The sequence below is a fragment of the Cydia fagiglandana genome, chromosome 1 (assembly GCF_963556715.1).
Source record: "Cydia fagiglandana chromosome 1, ilCydFagi1.1, whole genome shotgun sequence".
NCBI lineage: Eukaryota > Metazoa > Arthropoda > Insecta > Lepidoptera > Tortricidae > Cydia > Cydia fagiglandana.
In genome coordinates this window covers 23,123,242-23,149,780 of record NC_085932.1, presented here as the reverse complement: position 1 = coordinate 23,149,780, position 26,539 = coordinate 23,123,242, and the positions used below count along the sequence as shown (strand labels likewise).

The following is a 26,539-nucleotide window of genomic DNA, read 5'->3' as shown; positions in this document are numbered from 1 at the left end:
GCCAAATTTTTCTTCGCGATTTCGGGGTTGCACGTCGGCAACGGGAATACACTTAGTTTATTTTTTGGTCACCCTGTATAGTGCTTTTTAAAACACGTGACAATACCTAGTAACCTAATCAATCAGTACTACAAGTACCATTGCGGCTGTGTGCCAGATACAGCCTAGTCGCATTTTTTTATCTACAGTCCAACTCACGCTTGAAGCTAAAGGCACGCCTCTTCGGGATGCTTCGGGTCTTCGGCCTTATGCGGATATCGGCCTAGGGCCTTCGCAATAGCTGTCTACATCATGTTACACTTAAAGTATTGCGGCTGTGTCCCTAAAAAAACCTAAACCGCATTTTTGTTTTTAAATCCGACTCACGCTTGACTCTAGATTTCTAATAAGTTTTCCTGTCATCTTTAGGTAAAGGACTATTTTGTGTATTTTGTTCAGAATTTTAGACTTAGTAGTTTCGGAGATAGAGGGGGGGAAAGGTCATTTTTTGTCTATTTTCTTGAATAACTTCTAAAATTTTTATCGTAAATTTATAAAAAAAATATATTTGAGATTCTCATAATGAGCTCTTTCGTTTGATATGTAATACGACATAGTTTGCAAAACTTTGATTTTTAATTTTATGGTTTACCCCCCAAAAGTAGCCCCTATGTTTAAAATTCATTTGTTGACGTTACATATCCGTTTTTGGGTCACAGACTTACATATGTGTACGAAATTTCAACTTAATTGGTCCAGTAGTTTCGGAGCAAATTGGCTGTGACAGACGGACGGACAGACAGACGCACGAGTGATCCTATAAGGGTTCCGTTTTTTCCTTTTGGGGTACGGAACCCTAAAAATTGATTATATCCTGAATAATTAGAATAATTAGTACCAACATTACAAACATTTACAAATTATAATTTAAGTTATCCGCTATGAGCACTACACCAAATTAGCATAATACATACATCTCTGAGGCAGCTATGTTTTAGTTCGTGTTGATTTAAATGATCGATTGGCTAATTAATAAGACACTAATTTATCTGTTTGGCTTTGAAGACTATCTGTTTACTAATTTGGTTTGGCAGTAACATATTAAGCGTTTACTTTAAAAATATACCTAAATCATTAGTATTTAGATACTAAGCATATTCATAAATCTAGAGTTTAAACCAATTTGAATATATCGATATTCAATGCAAAGCGGCAAAACTCATTTAATTTACCTACTTACTGCTAATCATACTAAAACAAACTGAAAACAAAACCAGGTACAGGAATTTCCCTTATAAATAACAAGGCCCAATAGAATAAAACACCCACGACTTCTAGCCAAATTCCATTTCGAATAGACTGTTTATTTAAGCTCGCTGCAGGCAGGTGGGTAGCTAAATTGAGATGTTCGTTAGTCGCCTAATGTATGTATCTCGTCAATCTGTGCCCAGTTATTTCTGCCGCCCGCAAAACATCACCCGCCGCGCCGCTTTTTATTTTTAATAAGTACCTGGTGTGTATGTGGCCTTATTAAATTGAATCACATTTTATAAATGGTGAGAACGACGGATGGATAAATATAAAAACAATAAAAATTCTCTTTAGATCCAGTCGATAGAAAATAAAAAAAAGTAAAATAAGTAAAATCTATTATAAAAATAATAATAAATAATGCCTGTAGTAAAATAAAACTATTTGTGTTTCAACAATGTTCTTTTATTTCAATAATTGTATTCTGACACCCGCTAATGATTTTGTATGACAAGTGGAATTCGTCAAACTTGAATATTTTACAATGGCGAAAGGTCACTTGCAAATGATACTTTTATTAAAATTTTATTGAATATCGGATTTTATTGAACCTACAGTGTAGTTACAACCAAGCTAACGATATGGATGGCCTCCGGAATATTATATATCTATACAACTATTTTAATTGTATACTTACCTTTATGATAAAATTTGGAACTAACAGATTCATCGTCACAAAAATCATGAATAAAACCATTGCGATTTCAAAATGAATGTTGAGTATAAATTATTTTTATGAAGTGAAGTGTTTATTGAGACTTGCATTTGACTGTAACTTAAAATTGAGTTGTTTCACGGTACAAATCGCAGATGGTAAGCATTGTATTTACTCGTACTGCCTAGAACATTTACTTACACGAGAATAGTGGCCAAGCATCGAATTCCGTACATTCGAACATCGGTAATAACATAAACATGACTGCCAAATAAACAGGCTCGGCTCGAGCAGGAATTCTGTGCGCTATGAGAACCCAAGACAATGAGATATAAAATTCCAAACCGGGTTCCAAACAAATACCGGCTCTTTGCGTATACTGAAACCAATGCCTTAGAATACTTACCCTACTTATAAATAGGCTATGTAAATAGGAACACACCGTTTTTATATACCTTATACTTATTGGAACATTTGGCTTTTCTATGGATGTTTTGAAAACTTTGGCAAATCTTTATTGCCATTTTTCTCCTCTACGCTTTTCTTTTTTGCAATATGATGTAATGTAGACCTTATGTAGATCGAGAATGTATTTAAAATATTTACCTTGTATTTACTGCAACGATTACTTCTTTCATTTGTGTTCGAACCAAAAGTTGGTCGCAATGTTACAAGAAAATAAACATATTTTTAATATTTCAATCAGCTAACCATTCCAGCTAATGTCCATTACCAGATTCTGAACTTTATTGTTTATTGTGCAAAGTAAAATTTTACCTGTATAGTTAAGTAAAATACGATTTTGTGAAAGTAAGCAGGGCTTATAGTGGCTGCGAAGAGCCTCCTTATGCAAATGCTATAGGCAATTACTATAAAAGAAATTGTTCTAGAGTCTCACGAGCACTTAAGTCTACGGTCGTGCGAGGCCTTTTCGGGCTCACTCTTAAATAAGACTATTGTATGTCAGTCCGTCGGTCTGTAATTGTGCGAGCATGTGTGAACGGATCGACTTTTGGTTTGCATTTAATGAGTTCATGTGTATGAAATAATTCACTGTCTATTTTGCAGATTTGCTTTCTCTCTCTAGGTAGTTTGAACCAGAAGCGTGGCACTCCTTCCACGTTGTGACCACGGTGCAACAAGCCCTCGATTTTCTTATACGATATACATATACTTCTAGTGAAAGTATACAGTCAGCGTTATTGTTTAAAGACATCCGTACTATTTGCTGCTATTTAGGTATTCCATCTCCATAGCAAGCGGTGAGTGTTATAAAATTTGATGTGTGTGTCTAGGGCATTTTAACCCAAAATAATGAATTATTGTATACTTGGTAATATATCTGATTTAAGGAGACTTGATTTAGGCTGTCCATTTATTTAGCTTATTACATATATACACATTCACGTCAATATATTTATACTCAAATACCAAAATCATTTCTTAAGTCCGCATCGTCCACGCAATAAAAACCGATAAATTACAAAATTATCAAAAACAATCACTTATGTTTCGAAACTGAGGTCGTCTTCATACCGACGGCCTGTCGAGCACGGCAATTAACGTTTCACACGCGTCAACCAAATTAGCTTGTCATGGCAACGCGTTAGCGCGTGTGAAGCGCCCATTAGGTATGTACATTAGAGGCGGAGGATCCGGATTGACAGTGTCTCATAGGCCAAGAGTCAGTGGAGAAACATACATACATATTAAAATAAGATTATATTTATTTTTAGGTATGTTATGTGCAATTAGCGACTATCTCTGTTATACCATAAGAGGTCCTGTTATACACTGGAAACTCAATAACTCAAACCTCGATAAGGCGAAATCCTCACACGAAATAAAATGTTATTCCCTTCCCTTCAAAGCCCCATAACTCGAAATATTTAACCCGATTGAGACAAAGTAACAAATGATTTTCTCCGTGGTTTAATATTTTTTCATTCTTACTCTCTATAAGATTCGTTAACACGAACTATTTGCCATTTCCCTTGATATTCGTGGTATCGATGTTGCACTTATAGTTCATAGTGTATCAACGTTGTCTGATATATGCAACCAATTTCTGTCTGTTACTTCTGGTTGCTGTTAACACGGCTATTAATAGGTGCATTGAATACTGTTATTACAACAGCATGTAATTATTTCATGCTACAATCTAAAGATCTGTCAAGCTGTTTAATCACGTCAAACTCGCACTTCACGTTAGACGGGTGCTGTAAAGGTATTTATGCGTTTGTTATATAAATGAACTTAAGCGGGGCCGAAATAACGGGTGTTTATTTAGTAAAAATAAACGAACTACTCAAATAAGAATAACATTCTGAATTTATATTAGCAAAATAGGTACCTATAGATACTTGTCTTTTCATAATTGAAAAGTACATGTTTCTTCTAATGACAGTTCAATGTATATAATTGACCAATCAATTTCAATACCTACAACATAATCATAGACTAAATGTTATCATCTTCGTCATTAAAAATTCATAGTCGATTTCCTTTACACATGTTAAAAACATCGTTGGTACGTATTTAGTAAATTACAAGTTGGAGTTTAATTAATTATTTTCATAAGTGCTAAGGAAGTTACGACAAAGTTAAACACAACTTATAATTATTAATTTCCTTGACATTTCGCTTTGGATCTTAAAGTACCAACGCGTGAAGTTTTATACACAATTTGATAAGGTCTGTCAAAACAAATCATCAAACGAAGCGCGGTTGGTGTGAGTTTTTAATCGATACAATATATTTGAATCGGTCGGCTGCATAAATACAGGTCACCCGATGAATAAATCAAGTCTAAAATCGATTTCAACAAGTGGCTATTTATTAAGCTGTAGTTAGATTAGAAATTAGATAGAGTAACGATGTCGACTGATGTATGGTTTTTATATTAACCCAATGCGTATTTTTGTGTTTAATAATTTAGATGTGTCTGTCGGTTTGTGTGATTGTTAAAAAATCTAAATGTTTGCAGAAATTATTATTGAACTAATAGGTGTGTGACAACTCTATCAACCCAGTGATATATTAATTATTTTGTAGTAAGTATGTAGTATTTAAGCACCAAACAATTTAAACAATACACATAACCAAAATGATAATAATTATATGCAGTATTAATATGACAAAATAACATTTTTTTAAATAAAAAAAAATCCATACGTTTTTATGTTGTTTGACAGCCTCGTCTAAACACTAGGTATCGATATCCACATCACACTCATATTATGTTACACCGACAAAGTCACGGGGTCTACCAGTAGAACGATATATATTGAAAGCATTGGGCATTGCAACAGTAAATAGGTGTTGAAAAGTGAAACTTGGGGCCAGCGTTACTCTTTCGGAGATGTAATTAAAGGCACTCAGTAAGTGGAAATAATGAGTTATGAATCATAAAGAAATTGCGGGCTTCAGACTTGTAATCAGTAGGTAACCATCGCGCGTTTAGTAAAGCGCTTAGATAAGCACAAACTTTATGTAAAGGAGGTAGCGGAGAGAAACATAATATTCTAAGGGACAGACTCGATACAGATGGACTGCAACCCGACTTTTACATAAAACGCTCACGCCCCGCCCGGACTAAATATCATATCATAAATATCATGCTGCAATATGAAAATAATACCTAACAAGTTCTTTAATATTCCTTAGTGTGTAAAAACTGCATTACTAATTAATGCATGTACTCGTACAAATATTAAAATGTAATAAAGGTTACTTATCTAATTATAAAACAATGTTGAATAAAAGGTAATTAAGTATCTACTTTTTAAACCTAATTCAACAGAGACATCCTGCACGATTAGTTTTACGTAATTATATGTTACTTTTATATCCTCCAAGACTACAGAATTAACTTTGTGCGCTTACTTTTTGTGCTTATTTGTTAAGTCTAAGTCAATTATGATATGAAGAGACAATATATAAGAACAAAAATAATTTGCTAATAAACATAATTAATGTCTAAGTACTCGTGATTCTTCACAATATTTGCGTACAAATCTATCACTTCAAATAAGTGATTTGATTTATTATAGAAATAAATCAAGAATCTTTCTAAATTGGCTGTCAACACTTGACTATCAAAAATTACACATTACTATAGGACATTAATGAAATATGTTTATATCTTTTACAAATTTGGTTCGACGCTATCATTACTATCGGTGAGAAGCTTGTAATGATTGAGTCATCAATATTAATTCAGTGTCCGCAGAATCACAATGTGATGTCCGATTTATCTTTTTAAATACAAATCTAACAAGCAATTTATGTCTGTACAAAATTGAGAATAATTAGTAGTAATCATATTATTATCTATAAGAGGAGACTATTCTATAGCACGAAGAGTCTTTCATCCGATTTATTTGAGTTTAATTCCCTTTTTTAGCTTATAACAAGTTATGATCTCATAAATAATATGACATATTTTAGGAAATATTCTTTTTGTACCTCTTATACTACTTATATCTTTCAGTATTAAAAAATAGTCTAAGTAGTTATATCTAATGTTAGTTTAGTTTTTATTTAGAAAAAAATCACTATTCTTGTTTCATTTAATTGTATTCTCCTATTGTATGGTGTTTAATAAAAACACTTTTTACCATCCATATAAATAAGTAAAAGATACAAATGAAAACGGAATATGTATAAGGGATCTCTACAAATAATTTTTAAAAGTAGGGACTCTATTACTCGTATACCAATAATACAAAAAGTTTACGAACCGGATACTTGAAAATAACATACAAGATTGAAGTGTTAAATCCGATAAGGCTCCTTCGGTAAAACATTCTCTGTCTTACATGTTTTCATTAACAAAAAATATTAGTGGTACCTCAGTGTACAATGTACCATTGATGAAATCATCAATACTTACCGGTTGAGGTGACCTTTTGTTTCGTAACTAATAAGTATTTTTTATTAATAAAACAATTGAAAGTGAGACTCGAGTTGAAGGTACGTGTATGAGTTGGACTAAAGGTCAATAATGTCATACTGGAGTAAAAAATCGGTGTATGTAAGTAAAAAATAATAATATTAACAGCTAAATTATTGCTATCTAGCAATAATTTAGGATTAACACGGCTACGGGAAATCCATAGGGTTTTAACATTGTATTCTTGGTCATATTAAGAGACAACAATGTTAGATAAAGCTTTCTCGATTTAGCCTTATTTAACATACCTATCTATAAAAATACTCTAAAAACATAAAGCCACACTTATATGTTTTTTGCGCATAAATGATTTAAAAATTCAAAATTACCTAGGCAAAACTGTATACTGTAGGTATTTATTTGTGACGTCACAGTTTTTGATTAATTAGTAAAGTAGCCTATTAAACTATACATATTACTCGTAATGGTGACAATACTTATAATAGGTAGGTACCTACATTCTAAACTACATACATAGACAACGCATAAGTAACGTAGGTACACAATTTAATTATTAACGTTTAACATCTTTCGACGATTCGAATCGGCTATTGTATCTAATCGCAATCGTGTTGTAATCGATTGTATGTATCGATACGAAAAAATAATTATTTCCGACCTTACCCAAGTAGTTATATGTTGTTAGAATAGGCCATGGGTGGACTTGCTGACAATTAATTTAATTAAGAATATTGCTTCAATGTGGTAGTTAGTTACATAAAATACTTCCAATAAAACCATAAAATGTATCGAATTCGCTCCGGTACTGTATTAGAGCATATTCAATATTGGTTATGAGCGTTGGTTGATGTTTGGTTTCTTAATGTTTATATTGTAGTTTGCGAAATATACGTTACCATTTAGGTTTGACCTGAGCCATCACGAAATATAATTGACAGTTTGGTAAGATTTCGAAACTTTTATGCCTCTGATTTATGAGCCTGAGCCAGGGAAGATAGATATGGATTTTAGTAGATCATAGGCGTCAAAACTGGTACCTACCTACACTAATTGCTCATATGTATATACATATATGAAATGCTTACGTGTTTTTTTTAGTAAACGGACCAGGAAATCTTTGTTCAAGTATTTAATAATGCTGCTATTGTTGTTTGATTGCATCAATAATATACGTTGTATATCTTAGATTATGGTAATGCGAACGCGGTGCCGGAGGATAGGTAGGTAAGTAATAATTTCAGTTTGTGCAGGTATGAGTTGTTGTTATCGTAATAAACTAATGTTTTGTCTTATTGCTTTGCTTATATTTATTGTTTTGGGTTCATTAACAAAACAATTTTTCATGTTTTATCGATTATCATTGTAAAAGCGATAGTTTGTGATACTTATTCAATTAGTTTCCAACATCATAGATGTCCCATGGGCTTTTCTGGTAGATATATGAGTCGCTTAACTTCAAACTCGGGTAAATCCATCTGCCAGATTGTGCGATTTTGGTATTAAGAGAAGGTAATAGGGTAGATATTTGCTAAGAGAGTCGAATGGATTTACCCAAGTTTGAAGTTAAGCGACACATATGAGGATATATACAATGTTGAGCTTAAGAAATGAAATGTAGGTCACTCGACATCAAGTTATCAATACCTACAGTGTATCTTCGGGAGCACTGAATCTTTACTCACTAACATATTAACATACATACAATACGTTATATAAAAGGGAACCTCACTATATGTATATTTTACCTTTTCTACTAAAATATATTAATGCCCTAGTAAAATCTATGATATCCACAATATATTTATTTATCTATAAACATGATATTTTTGTCATAATTCTTACAAAATTGTCCACAAAAGACTTCACAACAAACATACGGACGCTACACCTGTTCGCAGTAACGGTGATGTATAGGTAATTTAATATGAAAACAAGTAATAACAGTGGGCAAAGCGCAATAAATCTCGGCGAGGCGTGTATCAGCCGTATAAATAAGACCTATCGGCTGGGCCTTGACCCAAACCCTTGCGTACGGGTTGCAACTGTGCTAAAAGCTTATAGCTTCATAATTTATTACAGCTTCAGCCATAGATATGATAATATTAATAAACTATAAGTACAGGGTTATGTTTTTATAAATGACTTATATAATTTAATTTATTAACTTTATAATTTAATTTATTAATTGAAGTCAATGCTACTAGATTTAGATGATCTCAAGATGGAACCCAACAAAGTTATGCTGCATTATTATATTAGACGATGATAGAGACAGTCTAACAATTTTCACGTATGGAGGTCCAAGGGGGAGGCCTATGTTCGGCAGTGGACGTCTTATGGCTGAGATGATGATGATGACTGTACTATGAGTGCTTGCGATTCCAGAGATGATACGAGTACATGCAAGTTATCGAAGGAGCTGTACGACGTGTACGTACATGTACTATGTTGACAGATTGAGCGCCACTTGCGCGATCTCACTAACCCGGGGTTAACCGGTTAAACCGTAAAAGCAGTGTCAAATTGTACTTGTAACCATAGTAACTTCAGGTTTAACGAGTTAACCCCGAGTTAGTGAATGGTGCAAGTATCTCTAAGAGTTAGGCGGTCTTCACACTTGCACCGCAACTGGATGAGGCGACGGCGAGCGAGGGAGACAATGCTATGAATGACATAGCGTTGTCTCACTTCTACACCATTACCGCATCCGGTTGCGGTGTCAGCGTGATAACCGCCTTAATGCCGCTCGTTTACCGTCAAACCACTGTGCAATAGATACTTGTTAATTTTGCGGTTTAAACAGAATTAAATTTGTTCAATGTATTTTAAGTTTAGCATTTAATGTGTTATTTATCTATGGTGCGATTTACTAATGCAACATGCCTTCATCTACAACCTAACACCATGAACATGCGTACGAGAAACCGATAATGTACATACATTACACATCCTGTACTTACGTTGGTTGGGTATGGAGATACGTTAATCCAATTAGAGCTTGGTGCTGTGTCACATTACCATGAATTTGAATTTTAAATAAGGCAGAAAATTACTTGGTCACTAACAGGAGACAGGTGCGGATAGGTGCGTCTATCGATGAAATATCATGTTTAATTATGCCTGAATTATAACCCAACATAATTAATTTTATAGTATTTTCGGTGCAGCGGAGTGGTGTTAACGGAATTAGTATAAACACTATAAACAATTTCGACCCTAATGATTAATTAGAGTTAATTAAGTTAACATTAGCCTTAATTTACCATTTCAGTTGGAATTATCTATACCAATTCCGTTAACACCACTCCGCTGCATCAAAAAAGATATAAAATTTACGATGTCGGATTATAGGTAACTAATTTTGTTTAGGATTTTGTGGATTAATTCTCATAAGTAAACTTAATGCATAAGTAGGACCACATTTTACTAAAACTATAGTTCGTTTTTTTAGCATTAGAAAGAACTTGAAAGAAGGTAAGCGATCTTGACATGTCTTTTAATTGAAAAACGCTTTTTAAAAATCAGTAACTATTACTTATGAAAGCAGAAGAATATAAATGATGTTATTAGATTCAAAATTGTTACATATTTGCCGTGATTTATTTTTAAAATGTGTTTTTCAATTAAAAGACACATCAAGATTGTTTGCCTTATTTCTAATGCTACAAAAAAAGTACTATATGTTTGAGTTTTCACCCACATATTAAAGTTAAGAGACCCAGATTAGCCTTAGAATTCAACAAAGTTATTGGTAATAAGGTACACAAAATCTATTCATACAATTGCTGTTATAGCCTGAGGCATTTTACTGTCAGATACTTGCTATTATGTTATAATTAATATCTTCAGCTAGATACTGCTGTCATGTAATAAAATACCTAAAGAGACGTTTTGTTGTTTATAGTCATTCTAAAATCATTGTGCACTATTTAGATTATGTATTCACGGTTATTGTTGTAGTTTCCTTGAATAATAAAATGAATTCATCAGGTTTGCTTTCATAAATTTATTGAAATTTAGCAGGTGGTTATAGTGCTTGCTAAAATCAAGTTTACAATTTATATATAACTAGTCAGTGCCCGTGACTTCATCTGTGTATAAGTAGTTCAAGTGCCCCTCCCCACCGCCTTAGTACTCTCTTACGAAATTGTGAAGCCCATTGGACTTCTGTAGGGATTCATTCATCGCCGGATTCCTTTTTCAGGTTATAACCTATATGTGTCCCAAATAACATTGAAGTCCGTTATCGTTTCTGACATAAAAACTTAAGGACACATTAAATTTATAATACTAATACCAACCTTAGCGTACAATTCGTACGTATAGCATTTATGTATGTAACTATTATTATGTATGTAGCTTCACCTTTAGTGGGAATGACGTTATAGCAGTTGAAGTGGTACTATTTAAAACAAATGCTCGTGGTGCATCTAATTGCAGTGTTTGCAGCTAAAGCAATGCATCGATAATTGCGCGTTTGCTCACAAGGATGGACTTTAAAAGGTACTTAACATAAGCTTTGTCTATTTTCAGAGCGTACTTATATGTGATAAATTGATAATTAAATATAAAACTGGGGTCATAAATTTCTTACAGTCTATTTATAAAAAACAAAATATTCAAAATTTTAACCAAGTTATACGTAGGTCATATATATATATACATTTGATTTTATACCAACCGTTAGAAGGAAAACATAGTATGGAGACCGTACTAGACCCAATAAGTAAGGTCAAGTTTCATCTCTGGGTTCGAAAGCCAGATGGTAGTTGGTTTCGCAAATGCTGTCTGTTCTTGGGATCAGGTTGATGAGTGGACTGGGGTCCCCTAGGCAGATCTGTGGCAAAATGCCTTGACAAACTTGACAATGTTAGGAAGATCAGGACGATTTTATGTAATGAATTTTCATACCAAGTTATTGTATTGACTTTATGGGAAGAGGTGATTAAATGGGTCTCTCGACTCTTTCAGAATACGAAGTGGAAAGCGAGGATGGAAGATGAAGAGAGAGAAGAGAGTGCTGATATGACTGCAAGTCAACTGCGCTTTAGCTAAAAATAATTTAACCCACAGCACTGGTACATTGTCCCTTTTTGGACTACTTTTGTTTGACAAATATATAAAACTATTCTTATTAGTCCATGCACATTATTGGCCTTTATTTATTACCCTTTTAACTCTATCAAAGCACAGCTAACAGCGATGCATTTATTTGATTTGAGCGATCACTTACCAGTGCACGCACATCGATCTACATACCGCCACGTTACTTTCAGAAACTCTTACAGCGCAATTGCAGTTACTTGCAACTTTAAATTCTATTTTCAAGATATTAAAGTCTTATTTAGAAATTCAAGGTTGAGTAAAGTACGTGGTTGGCAATGTTATTCTGCGATATCATGGCTAAGGGAACGTAATGTGTAAAGGACTACATTACATGTGTTTAGCACTTAATGTTGTTTATCAGTAGAGTGTTGTCAGCTATCTATGTTCAGTATAGTCACCGCGGCAATCTCAGATTCAGTAATTTGGATTTAAACTCTATGGGAGAATAGTTAATTATTTCTGAAAACATGTATGTTTATATTAATTACTTTCATTGAAGCTATTTTCTGTTAAAGCCTTGAGACTAAAACAACTGAAAAACTACCTTACCTTTTACCACAGCCTTCATTTAGCTAATAAATTGATAAGAGGTATTTTCATTATTATCTCTACCAACACCAACGTCTTATATATAATAACAGTACATTTTTACTCACATTTCAACGACAAATTGTTCTCCCAAGATTTTTTAGAAACTCTCACACAAATACAAAGAAACGTCCGCCTTCAAATAAAGGCTTGTAATATCCCCATACTCGCCAATCAGTTTACAAGTTAATTAGGGACAAGAAAGCCGATAGTTCCCAGGGAGGTATGCAGAAATTGTTGAGAGCGTACCGGGAGGCTGTGCGTGCGCGCTAATTCCCGCATATGCGAGTAATACCCGCATTTATGACTCGTATGCGCACCCAACAATGCGCCATTTTCAACCCTTTTGTTTACGTAATAAGACCATGCAAATTGGAGCGACTCGGATGACGTGTAATGAACGGCCTGAATAGGGATGAAAGTGCAATTATTAATTTGCTTCACAGATCATTATTTTAATACCTTTTTGAATTCTCAAAGGATGTCATTTTTTACATTTTTAAACAAAATTGAGAATGTTCTGAAATAAAATATGTTATTGTTTGTCAGATAAATACAACATATGTTACGATATTTATATAAATAAAGGAAAGGTATATTTATCTCAAAATTATATAATCTTGGAGTTCATCATTTTGTTAACAACATAAGTTGGATTTTGGTATCCTAATAATCTAACAAGAATACATTGTTGAAATACAAAATATAATACTTTATTCTAGTAAAGTAGAAAATTTATATCAATTTAACTATTTAATTCGTATGTACGTGCAAGGAATATATTTTTTCAGGACAATGATAATGACAGCCCCTGTACGCAGTACGATGTTTGTAGATCGTCAATATAGTCGGATTTAAAATTCAAACGATACGGCCGGCATTGTTCTCACGATCGGCACAATCGCGTTATCGCGTCGTGCGATACGCCGGGGAAGTCGGTAGTCCCGGGAATGTTCGCGAAATGTGACGCGGGAGGCTTACATGGAGGCGGTTATGAAGGAGTTAAATTAAATAATAATAAATAAATATCAAGGACATTTTTACACACATTGACTAAGCTCCACGGTGAGCTCAAGGAAGCTTGTGTTGTGGGTACTCAGACAACGATATATATAATATATAAATACTTAAATACATAGAAAACAACCATGACTCAGGAACATCATACAAATAAATGCCCTTACCAGGATTCGAACCCGGGACCATCGGCTTCATAGGCAGGGTCACTACCCACTGGGCCAGACCAATCATCAAAACTAAAAATCAAACTAAAAATGTATGTATTTCGGAATTTAATTTTCCATTCCGTATTAGAAAGTAAAAAAACGAGCTTTGCTCTGTTTATAAGTTTATTGAAAATTTGTCAAAGATAATATCTTTTCTTTACAATAAATTATGTATTTATTTATCCTTGTAACATGCAGTTAAAAATGCATTGTTGCAGAAACGTCGTCAGTATTTAAATACAAAAGACGTAAATGTATTATCTTAACATTAAGCAATTTTATGTTAAATACGACTTAAATGACCGGTAGTAAGCAGCGAGATTCATATTTTGTCGAAGTATTGTGCAACAAAAAATTTTTTTGACTTATCAAGAACCTTTAAATTTAAAATTTAAAAATTGAACAAACTACTTGCTTGAAGTGAGATGAATTATATACCTATGTTTCATTTTAACATTTTCTTTAAAGTGCAACAAAGACTAACGACACAAAACAAACATACATAGTATATTTCTTCTTTTATATCTATTGCTTGGTAATCCTAATTATATATATTAGGAACATAAATATGTATATGATTGTTACGAAATATAAAAATACATTATTGCAAAAAAGTCTTCCTAAAATCTCATTAGGTTGAAGAAAATAATTAAAATAGTATTCTCATTAATGAATACTTAAACCTAAAAAAAATGTTGTTAACAAATTACATCATTAAACTTTTATGTTTTAGAAATGTGTGTGTGCTCCATGTAAGCCGAGTGGCGTGCGTTGCAGGCGTGACACCGGCCTCGGCCGGCGGGCACCATTAGGCCCAATAACCATCAGTCGGTAGCCAGACCGGCCTCGCTAATTTTCTCTAATTTTCATATCAAAATCGAACGTTTTTATTCTTTAAACAGTAGTCGACTAACTGTTGGTCGTGGGAATCCAGAGGGTTATGTAATTTGTGGGGTTTGGATTTTGGGTTCGTTGTTGCAGTCAGAAAAGGCTATTGACATCGATTTTGATTAACATACCTATACCTGTTTTTATATATTTTTTGGGAGTTATGCAAACTTAAATTTCATAACCTTAAAAATAGGCGTTAGTAACCAAAAGGACTCTCATTTTATTTTGTACTTATTTGTAATTGTAATTTTTTTTAGATACGTATTTAGATATTTTACTTGTAAATAATTTATTTCACAACACTAGGAAAACAAGGGTACCAGCATGTTAAGATGACATCTAATCTATAGATCTTTGAACCTAAATCAGTTTATCAGTAATAATGAAAACCACATTCATATAAGTTAGGACAAAACACGCGGAACCCACGCCAAAGTTTCCGTAAAACATTTATTTTCGTAAGGCAATTATAGCATTTCGTCAATTTTCGTTTTTTGCAAGCCGCATGCGCGCGACCTTGCATTAACGCATGATTGACCGTGAAGGAACATAAGCAACCATTCCTATGCCTATGCCTTCTGTATAAAATAACGAGGTGTTAAGATTTAGTAAATGTGTTTCATTCGCGATTTCTGTTGATGGTGTATGGGCCAATAATCCGGATACGTTTGTTGTCAAATGTTGTATGCTTCGGACTTTTTTATGGGTTTTAATTACTGTAAACTAGTTTTTACTAGGTTTATGGAAACTCAGGCTTTGTTAAAAATTGGGATAGTATCAGTCAATATTTTCATGTGGTAAAAAATCTACCTAACATTCAATTCATGCAAAATCTAAAAAAGACTAGACTAAAAAGTTTAAAAAATATGTTTTGTCGCGTCGTCTAGTCTACTCGTTAGTTGCGGTTCCTGGTACCAATACAAAAGTTAAAATTTTGATGTTATCAATTATCATTATTTTTCCATCCCTACTCTTTCCGGTTCCATTAATTCTGTTTGCGCTTGGATGTACCGGTCTACGTAACTAGAACTCTTAAAGTCGTCAGAACGTCAATCACGGCTAATTCTCGCAATGTTTATGTTTTCGAGGAACAATGGAGTATGGAGTAATTGCAGTGGCTAATTAGTTATGATTGATGTTTCTGAAGTACTATATTTAAAGGGAGTAACTCAGTAGGCGATTGCCTTACTTCACCTAATTTTATTATATTATATTTAGCAAGTAAGAGAAAACATACCCCTTTAAATTTAACTAAAAAGGAAAGTTGGTCAGTTATTGGAAATTAAGAACATAATTAAAGACGTGAATAACGATTTTCATTGTATTTTTACAAATAAACAAAAACTTAACCAAAACCTTAAACCAAAACGGACATAGGTAATTCATCTCCCTATTCATTTATGGGAGTTAAATATTAAATAATATTTTGATTTTATGGAATTCTTGCATGTTAGTTTTTAGTTTTTGACGATTGTGATGTAAATTCTTATAATTTTGGCTTAGGCAAAGTTGTACTGTAATAATTTCATGAAATAAATAAACCAATCTAATCTTTAATCTTTTATATTTCTTTAACATGCGAACATACACACAGTGTGTCAGAACAGCGCTTAATAATTTAAACTATCAGCGTCACAATTAACAATTATACGCAAACGTCTACACCGGACAAAGCGTTACAGAACAGACTTACGGCCCGATTCTAACTTTAAGATACGTCAAATAATAGATCTAGAAACGATATGGATTAGATATTTATGTCAGTGTCAAATGTGACGTTTCTTCAAACAAATACATCACTTTTGACACTGACATATCTAATCCATATCGTTTCTAGATTTGTCTGATTTAAATTGACGTATCTTAAAGTTCGAATCAGGCCGTTAAGACGAAACAGGAGCTAAGTTTTAAATATTTTAGGTAAATATACCCGTCTCGCTAACGGAAGCGGCTCCTAAAACTAGTGCGATAAGGGCAAGGCGAAAAATCCTGCGTAAAAGTCTCAAAAATCGAGGTTTCGTACTCGACTGTTTCCAGTGTTTCCTCCTCCAAAACTTAACCATGGTAACCAAATTTGGAAATCTAAATGATTATGAAATTATCTGTGTCGGACCGTTTTGGTTTTTTTTGCTAATTCATATCATTTTTGAATACTACGCCTCTCATTGCGGCATAGTCAAAGCGCCTTGAAAAACAAAATATCAAAACGGTCCGACACAGATATTGACAATATTAATCTGTGTTGAAAAAATCATAGCTCCAAACCCACGGAGGAAACAGTCGAGTACGCTTGTATGGAGAAATGACCACTCCTGTTGGCTCTTAAATGGAATGTTACCCTTCCATTTCCAACGACAGCTGCACTACTGTCAATTTTACTATGGAAATTGACAATGACAGCGACGCGTTCAGTACCGGTAGTGCAGCTGCGGTTAGAAATGGAATGTTACCATAAGTCTTTTAACAGACGCAACAAACGTAGCAGCCGCCGACGTACGGCGTAACAAGCGTAACCGTGCGTCGAGCGATGACGGCGCACGGCTAACACGGTCAGTTAGTCGGAGTTGCCCTTTTCAAAGCTAAATGACGGCAGATTAATGAGTAATAGTTTAAACTAGCTTTATTCGAGTCGCATTCAAAGGAGGATTTAAAGTGTGTTCTTAGATTTAAGGATTGCTACCTAACTGTAGGAAGTAAGTTAGCGATATAACATGAATGCGATATGTATGGAGCCGGGTTTAAGTTTTTAGGGTTCCGTACCCAAAGGGTAAAACGGGACCCTATTACTAAGACTTTGCTGTCCGTCCGTCCGTCTGTCCGTCTGTCTGTCACCAGGCTGTATCTCACGAACCGTGATAGCTAGACAGTTGAAATTTGCACAGATGTTGTATTTCTGTTGCCGCTATAACAACAAATACTAAAAACAGCATAAAATAAAGATTTAAGTTGGGCTCCATACAGCAAACGTGATTTTTGACCAAAGTTAAGCAACGTCGGGCGTGGTCAGTACTTGGATGGGTGACCGTTTTCTTTTTGCATTTTTTTCCGGTTTTTTTTTTGCTTTATGGTACGGAACCCTTCGTGCGCGAGTCCGACTCGCACTTGCCCGGTTTTTTTATGACTATTAATAGCTTGTGACATGGGCTGACATGGCTCGTTAAATATAATATTGATGTAGTTTTCATCTTACGCTACGTCTTACGTAGGCGAACAACGCGCGAACGCGGCGCGGCGCGGCGCGGCGAAAGCGGCCGCCGCCGCGCCGCGCCGCCTGACATTCGCGTGCAAATCGCGCCGCACCGCGTTCGCAACGAGATCGCTTACGTAGGACACTTCTATGGGCGTCAAAGGATTGATTTCGCCGCGCCGCGCCGCGCCGCGTTCGCGCGTTGTTCGCCTACGTAAGACGTAGCGTTATACATAGGCCATTTGAAATTCATTGAAACTAGGCAGTAAATTAAAAAAAAGTCGCCCAATTATAAATTTAGTCATAAGCTGGCAAGAAAAATTGCAAATCACGTTACCTACTCTTTTTTGCAACTATAGTCGAATTGATACCAAAAATACACTAAAAAAGACAGATAAAAAGTTGAACTGATTTTCCATCTCTCAGGTTGCCTTTTGTCTTCTTGTCCGTCACCATTTAATCAGAGGTAGAAAACAATTTCTTACCTTGTTGAAAGTAGTTGGACTTCCGTACATAGACGCAGACGAGGGCCATGAGCTGAAGCTGAGACAGGCGCTGGCGGGTGGAAGGTGGCAGCGGCAGCAGGTCGCGGAGGTTGGCGATCTCTGCGTTGATTAGGTCGCGTCGGAGCTTGCTCGCGCCTTTCGTTGATTTGCCTTGGTCGAACCTGGAGAAATACATAGTGTTAATATGCACAAAAATTATTGCACATTGAAGTCTCGAAGTCTTACAGGCGTATTCTGTATCAGATCCATAACTAATCTAAATTTAATTCATAACCTGTTATTGAAATCAGAATACGCATGTTAAGGGGCCCACTGATTAACAGTCCGCCGGACGGTATCGGCCTGTCAAGGGGCCCACTGATTACCAGTCCGCCTGCAGTCTCTGGCCTTATCGGGCGACCTGCCGTCCTAGACCAATAACGTCCACAAACATAAGCGATTATTGCCGGCCGGCAATGGTCTGCTGCCACCTCTGCGACTACAGACGAGTCGTCATTTTCCCACCGTACGGCCGCCTGCCGGCAATAGTCTGATATAATTTTGACAGATCCCTACAAATTGACAGTTCGCCGGACGATGTTAGCCTGTCAGTTAACCGCAGCAGGCCACACATTAACAGTTCTATTTCAGATTTTGGACTGACGGCTATTCGGACTACGGCTCGTCGATTCCGGTCAGCGTCGACAGATATCTGCCGGACAGTCCGTGGCCTGCAGGCCAATTTACACACACATTATCAGATAGCCGGCCGGTGGCCTGTTGGCCGTCATCTGTTGTCAGTCGAGAGCCTTCAGTTTCGTGTTTTTCAACTAGTTTAATTTTTTCCTCAAAATGAACTGTCGACGTCAAAGATAATGTTTACACTTTTGGACCTTATTCCTTTGTAATAAGGCAAAAAATGTAAACCTATATTTTACTACTACAGTGAAACCTGGTTAATTGGTTACTTGGATAAATGGAAAACCTCAATAGTTGCAACCAAAGCTCTGGTTCTGGTCCTTTGGAACCAAAGGTCCTCTATAATTGAAATTATGAAACTTTTTTAGTTATTTTATTAGTTACATGAAATTTGATTTTGATGTTTTTCTTATGTTTGCCTCCGTAATTAAACAGATTGCATAAAGTAGTTACCTACCTCTACCTACCTACCTACTCTATAATTGTAACAGTTCCATTGTTTGGTCCTATTTATTATTTCTACTAGTAAAATAGGATGTACTTTAAATATTTATTTATTTCATTATTTTATACTTTATTGCACAAAACAAGTTAAAGGTACAAAAGGTGGCCTTAATGTTTTAAGTTATTCTTTACCACTCAATTACTGGCCCAACCAGAAACTATTTTACAAGCTTTTATTACCTAACTGATTTTCAAATCTGAGAAGGACGAAGGTTATCAATAGGGAATATTAAGCGAAACTCTGCGTAGGGGGCGCCAGACCGTTACAGAAACGAAATACTACCAGAAAAAGGTGACGAAGTGGATTACTATATCTGGTGATGTACGTAATTTTTTTGTTTGATTTCTTGTAAATTATAAAAATCTATTACAAGGTATCAAACAAAAAAATCACTCGTAAACCGCCCAAGTGGACCTAATATTATGTAGAAAAGGTTTAAAGAGTAGAATGAATAAAACAAAAATATAACAGTAAAGTATTTTCATTTCTTTCAATTTGGTAAACAAAGATAGCACCTAAATAAGAGCCGGTGTAAGTAAAAGTAGGTTGAATCCACCGCTTGCGGCTTCTAACTCCATATCCTTTTTTTGTAATAATTGTCACATAGTAGGAGAATTGCAGGTAGGTAATATCGCCACGCCACGCTCTGTAACGCCGAACACATATTCTTTGTTTGCTCCAGAAATTCTTTTAACTTAAACGGAATGAATTAATGTTGTCATAATTCGGATCCAACTTGTAGCTGAAGAATTTCAGGCATAGATCTTATCTCTTGTCTAAGCAGGTATGTACTTCGGTTAGGTTAGGTGAGGTATCTCCATACTTGCGCTAGTGTTCCTACCACGTGTCTTTATAGCGTACTTTATAGAATCAAATCGCACAATTTTTGCAGCATGTCAGTCATGAAAAAATCAGAATTGTGATATTAAGACGAAACGGGAGCTGAGCTAAAAGTCAATTTTGAGATTTCAAGCTGAATATACCCGTCGCTCTGACGGGGCGTAACCGCGGCGTGAGAGACTGTATTTGTATGTGTAACGCACGCACACAGACGCGTGCGGTGCGCCCGTACTCGCGCTGGCGCGCACCTCACTGATTGCAATTTGCATTGTCACTTTTTGTTACTGCTACTACTAAGGAGGGTAATTCGCCAGTAACTGGCCACTTTTAATAACTGGCCGCCCTAAACTAAAAATGAATCCTATTCATCTATTAACAGAATTAATTTTAGTATAAGGTTTCAATAACTTCAATAACTGGCCACCTTATACTAAAATTAATTCTATTTATAGGTGAATATAATTCATTTTTGGTTTGGGGTGGCCACTGACGAATTACCCTATTGCGATTGAACTTTTTTACTTACCCGGCTTACGTTTACGGAACTCGATATCGAATAGGGTAATTCGCCAGTAACTGGCCGCCCTAAACTAAAAATGAATCACCTCTATACAGAATTCATTTTAGTAGGTATAAGGTTTCAATAACTGGCCACTTTATAATAAAATGAATTCTATTTATAGGTGAATAGAATTCATTTTTGGTTTGGCGTGGCCAGTTACTAATAGTGGCCTGTTACTGGCGAATTACCCTATTTATGTACTTAGTGGTTAATACTAGTATCAAGTAAGTTTTTTTTTTTCAATAATGCTCAGAAACGAAGTATAGACATGACAAATATAAATATTAACGTCTTTGTAAGGCAGGATTGGACATTCTATAAAGTAAGAGTAAGTGGTATGAAACAACCAATTCAGCTAGGACTAGGGAATGCAATCTAGATTTTGCAATTTCGAGATCTCGCTAGATCTCGCACGTGTTTTCGAAATTTAACCTAGTTGACAGGAACTCTCGATATATGCAATCTCGGTCGAGATCTCGATTAATATTTTCGAGATCTTGAACAAGACTGAAAGTGAAATACTTTGTTTTAAGTAATATATGACCTTAGATTCATGTTGTTCAGGCAGTGCTATTATGTGTCCGGCTTTAGCTCTATTATTGTTACGCAGTTTCTAAGTAAAGGTAAATAGTGGTTTAACATCGATAGCATTTCATAGAAGTAAAGTAAAAATTAAAATTGATTTTATGTTAAATGTCAATTTAATTTGTTGTTGTTATTTTCAAAATATAACATGAGGTACCTTAAATAAGTAGCATGTCGGCGGCATATCGTAAAATCGTAATCCTAGGCGTATCATGAAACGCCACCATTTCCTGATCTAATATTAACCCAGGCATATCACGATCTTCCTTATGAAAGAGACGGCAGATCCATCAGAGCAATGCATTCTTTGATATTCCTAGCTTCATAGCGGGCGCATTGTTAAATAATTGATCAAGAAATCATATATTTTCAATGATTTTGTAAATGACTACAGTTATGACTACGGTTATTAGAAACCAATTATTATGTTTGTTTATATGTATGTTTAATATTCTTTCTAATGGTATGCATCACCAATTGATCAGTTAAATAGAACCCGAGAAATAATGATCGGTTGAGGTCGGTCGCCCGCCATTTACGTGACGGAACAAAATTCATGATTACTTTGTTATATAATATCATACAGCAATAAAACTTCTGTTTTTGGAAAGCTAATGAAATTTTTCGTATATTTTATAATAACATTAATTGCGGTAAAGTTATAATTTATTGAGTTAGACGCATGTTTTGTCAGTACTTATGCCATCCATGCACGGTAAAAAATCATATATTTTAAATATTTTGTAAATGACTACAGTTATGACTACGGTTATTATAAAAAAATAATTGCACGTTTAATACTCTTTCAAACGACATCTCACACGAACCGATCGGTCCCATAGGACTAAAGACGTGAACAAATATCAATGCTGGTCGGCCGCCCACATTTTCCTTTTTTTCGACACGTCCCCCCCCCCTCCATAAAATAAAAACCGGTCTATTCATATTCTGGAGACCACGAGGAACACGTCCATACCAGTTTTAGGTATTTAGAAGAGATGTTGACGAAAATCGTGAAGGAGACGACTTTTGTTTAATTTGCCTATAGACTATAGGAATATCAGAATATCACACTTTGAGGTTTGCACAAAATGGCTGGTGTTCGCTAGGCAGATCATGAAATGTCGGCGTTTCATTATATTCCTAGGAATATCTCGATACGCCCGATTTTACGATGTCTATATGTATGGAATTCTTAGAGATTTTTGATTAAAATAACACATTTTTAGTTACTTTGTCAAATTCGATCTCGTCGAGATATTAATCTCGATCCCGAAAACCTGACTGTCGAGATCTCGAAACACCCAATCTCGATTCGGATTTTTCGTGCGAGATCTCGAATCGCCAATCTTGGTGCGAGATTGCATTCCCTAGCTAGGACCTTAAATTGCTCGACAATTACGGAGCGTGACTGTACCTAAAAATTTTGTAAACCCATAACCATGCAATAAAATATTTTTGATTTTGATTTCTAATTTGAAATATTAGAATCAAAAAGTTCAAAATAGATTGTACCTATGTAACTACAAAAATGTGTTCCCTCTCAACGCAAAACCCCTTGTGTCTTAGGAGGAGGAGGAGGATTTTCACACAAGACGGTTTATCGATAACTTCTTACATCACTAGATTATCGACATTAAATGTCGACTATTGCCCATCACTTTTCTGGCTGTGTACGTATTTAGAAACTTGACTCCGCCCCTAAAATTAGTGCGATAGGGACAACTGCAGCTGAGGCGAAAAATCCTGCGTAAAAATGACAAAAATCGAGGTTTCGTAGTCCTCTTTTTCCTCCTCCAAAACTTAAGCAATCGTAACCAAATTTGGAAATCTAAATGATTATGAAATTATCTGTGTCGGACCGTTTTGCTTTTTTGGCTAATTGATATCAGTTTTGAATACCACGCCTCTCATTGCGGCATAGTCAATTAGGCCATTTTGGCCATTTTTGAAGGGCTCTAGCGCCTTAAAAAACCAAAATATCACAAAAAGCAAAACGGTCCGACACAGATACTGACAATATTAATCTGTGTTGAAAAAATCATTGGTCTAGCTTCAAAAACCACGGAGGAAAACGAGGAGTACGTTTGTATGGAGGAATGACCACTCCTGTTGGCTCTTAAGTTTTCGATTTTCTTATAAAGGTATTTTTCATAGTTAGCTGCCGTGAACGCCAACGATGTTATACCTCCCGGCGTTATCTTGAGAACTATTAAAATTTTAACCAGTGTTTTAGGTAATATTGGGAGGCTAATTTCCCTATTTGAATCTTTGAATGCTTGCTCCTTTTTTACTCGGTTACACTTCCAGCAATCAATAATCATGTCTGTATTTTCGAATATATAAGCCACGCAAATACAATATGTCACATTTAATGGTTAGGGAGGCGAATAGGGGAATTTTCGGCAATACTCGAGCGTGGCAGTTTAAGATATGAGAGATACCTTAGACCTAATAGAACAACCTTGTAAAGTATTTAGCTCTATATGTAGTGACGCGCGCCTAGTATAGACGATCAGATTAGTAAAAAAAAATGGATAGTCTGAAATACTCGAGCGCGTCAGATTAAGATATTGGGGGTTGATTTTAGTGTTTAAAGACTAAATTTAACTAATCTGACGATAAGTCCTTGACGCCGCCGAGTTATAGGGTCGCGAACTTGTAAAAAAAAACGTTAATCCGGCATTCTCGAGCGCGATTTTTTATTTTTTTATTTTGAAGAATATAATCTAAAACTTACTAAAAATACAAAATCTGCCGGTTTCCGCATGACCGGAAGTGTGGAGGAGCCATTTCGTCTTCCTAAGAACGCGTTGCGGCATATAAGTCGCGAACGATACATTTTACAAAAAAAAAGTTTAAATAAACAAAAAAGGTAATTTTATTTTACACCAAAAAGGTCTCTTTACATAAGAAAGGAAAAAAAAGAAACCAAACCAAACCAAAAAACCTTTTTCGGTCAGATTAAGAGAACCCACCAACATTTTTGTCAGATTAAAAAAATATGCTTTCAGGATACCGAGATAAACCTCCCCTATGAAAATCTGACGCGCTCGAGTATTTCAAAAAAACTGTTTTTTTTTGCATTTTCAAAAATTCATCGTAACTTATCGTCACGCCGAAATCGTCAGTTTTTTTAAAGGAAGCTTCCTTGGGGCCTACTTAACACCCCTTCCGAAAATCTGACGCGCTCGAGTAAATTTTTTTTTTTTTGCATTTTTGACTACTTTATATGCCTACCCCCACCACGCAAACCGGCAGATTAGTATACCGTTGTTATCAGAGGCACTCAGGGCATACGTAGTATGAATATCTGACGCGCTCGAGAATGCCCAAGTAACTGTTTTTTTTAACATTTTTGAAAAACCGTACACGCCAAACCCACCGCTAAAATGGTTTTTGCCATACGAGCTTTTCTTTTCGAAATTATTTTATCTTTCGATTTTGATAGGTCTCGACGGCGCCGTTGAATTACGCCATTTAGCTACCTCGCCTCCCTAACTATAAAATTAATGGAGAAAAAATAAGGTTTATGTTATAATTCTCTTTACGACATTTATTTTTGACTGACAGTAAACAACAGTTGCGAGGTAACAACGTGATAAATAAAGAAAAGTCTTGACAAACTAGATACATGCAACCTTCGCATTGTTGTATTCAGGCCTTAAAATTGTATAAATTTTATACTGACATCTGGTGACGTAGTTTGCACATTCGGAATAATTTTATTTCAATTTGACAGAAGCCCTACCGTATTTAAGATTAATAAGGTCTACTGGCCGTAAATTGTGTATGAAATTACAAGCAAATATCAGCCTCAAAGAATTAAGTATTGGATCCGTGATGTTCGAAGACAAAAAGTCGTATGCTTATATTGCTTATTAGGGACTATGAACTCTTAAGTATTAGGAATAAAATAGAATTTACTAATGCTGTAACGTGTGTCGATCGCCGGCCGGCCACCTCATGATGTGTGTTTGACTGGACTCGAGGCCACGGACTGTCCGGCGGATATCTGTCGGCGCTGACTGGAATCGTCAGGCGGCCACACACGATCAGTTCGTGTAAGTCGTCAGGCCGAAAACTGACAGAAAACTGTTAGTGTGTGGCCTTTTGCGGTCAACTGACAGGCTGATATCGTCCGGCGGACTGGTAATCAGTGGGCCCCTTCAGTTGCAACAAAATTTTGACATTTCCGAACAACTGACAGGCCTATGCGTCCGGGCCCCTTTAGTATTAAAACTAAATAAAGTAAATAGTGAACTATAGCTTGAGGGAGAGCTGTGTAGATGGCATGTTTTTCTCAGCCGAGTTGTGGTGCAAAAGACATCAACGCATGCCATATGCTAAGTACCGTAAAAAGACCCATTGAATGTAAGATTCGTCTTTCATATTTAAAAGTTTTCTCTATGTAAATTAAAAAAGAAAAGTTAAGATAGAGAACTATAGTATAATATAAGAAAACTATAGTATAATATAATATACTTATAAATTACACATTCTCGTATGTATAACCAAAGCACTTTGTAAAAACTAATTTAAATCCTCGAGAAAAAGTTTAAACTAGTAAAATGTATTTTATCTTTTTTCTACCTTAGTAATATGTATTGAATTTTTTTAGATTCTAATTATGAAAAACTATTATAATAGGTAGGTACACATATTACACATGTAACGGCAATAATTAGTTCTGATTAGCGTAACATATACGAATACTGCTTATTATAGGGATTTATTGATATAGCAATATTTAATACGGATTCTAGTTTTAATAATATTCCTTTTTTGTACGTACTACTTATAAATAGTAGGTAAAATCCTTATAAATGTATTCTGGCCTTGATTCTTCATAGAAGAACGGGTAGCATTCTCCATGAAATTGTGCGGAAGGTAAAGGCCGCTATTTGTAGCAATCGGTTCCAATTTATTTTTATTAGGTACATAAGTTATTTTAGTGGTCGAGGCCAGTAGGTTAGGTTTAACTTTGTTTTGTGACTATTTTATT

At 35.2% G+C, this 26,539-nt stretch overlaps 1 protein-coding gene and 1 long non-coding RNA gene across 2 annotated transcripts in view; both read right to left on the bottom strand.

Annotated features, from left to right (window-relative positions):
• The window catches only part of LOC134667803 (uncharacterized), a 433,239-nt gene that overhangs the window by 208,564 nt on the left and 198,136 nt on the right, over nucleotides 1–26,539 (bottom strand). The gene's annotated exons all lie outside the window — the stretch shown is intronic.
• LOC134667154 (PAS domain-containing protein cky-1-like) overlaps nucleotides 1–26,539 on the bottom strand; it is a 120,343-nt gene that overhangs the window by 57,585 nt on the left and 36,219 nt on the right. The window contains exon 3 of the mRNA XM_063524464.1: nucleotides 18,344–18,525. Coding sequence (XP_063380534.1) covers nucleotides 18,344–18,525 — 182 coding nt within the window. The remainder of the gene's footprint in view (nucleotides 1–18,343; nucleotides 18,526–26,539) is intronic.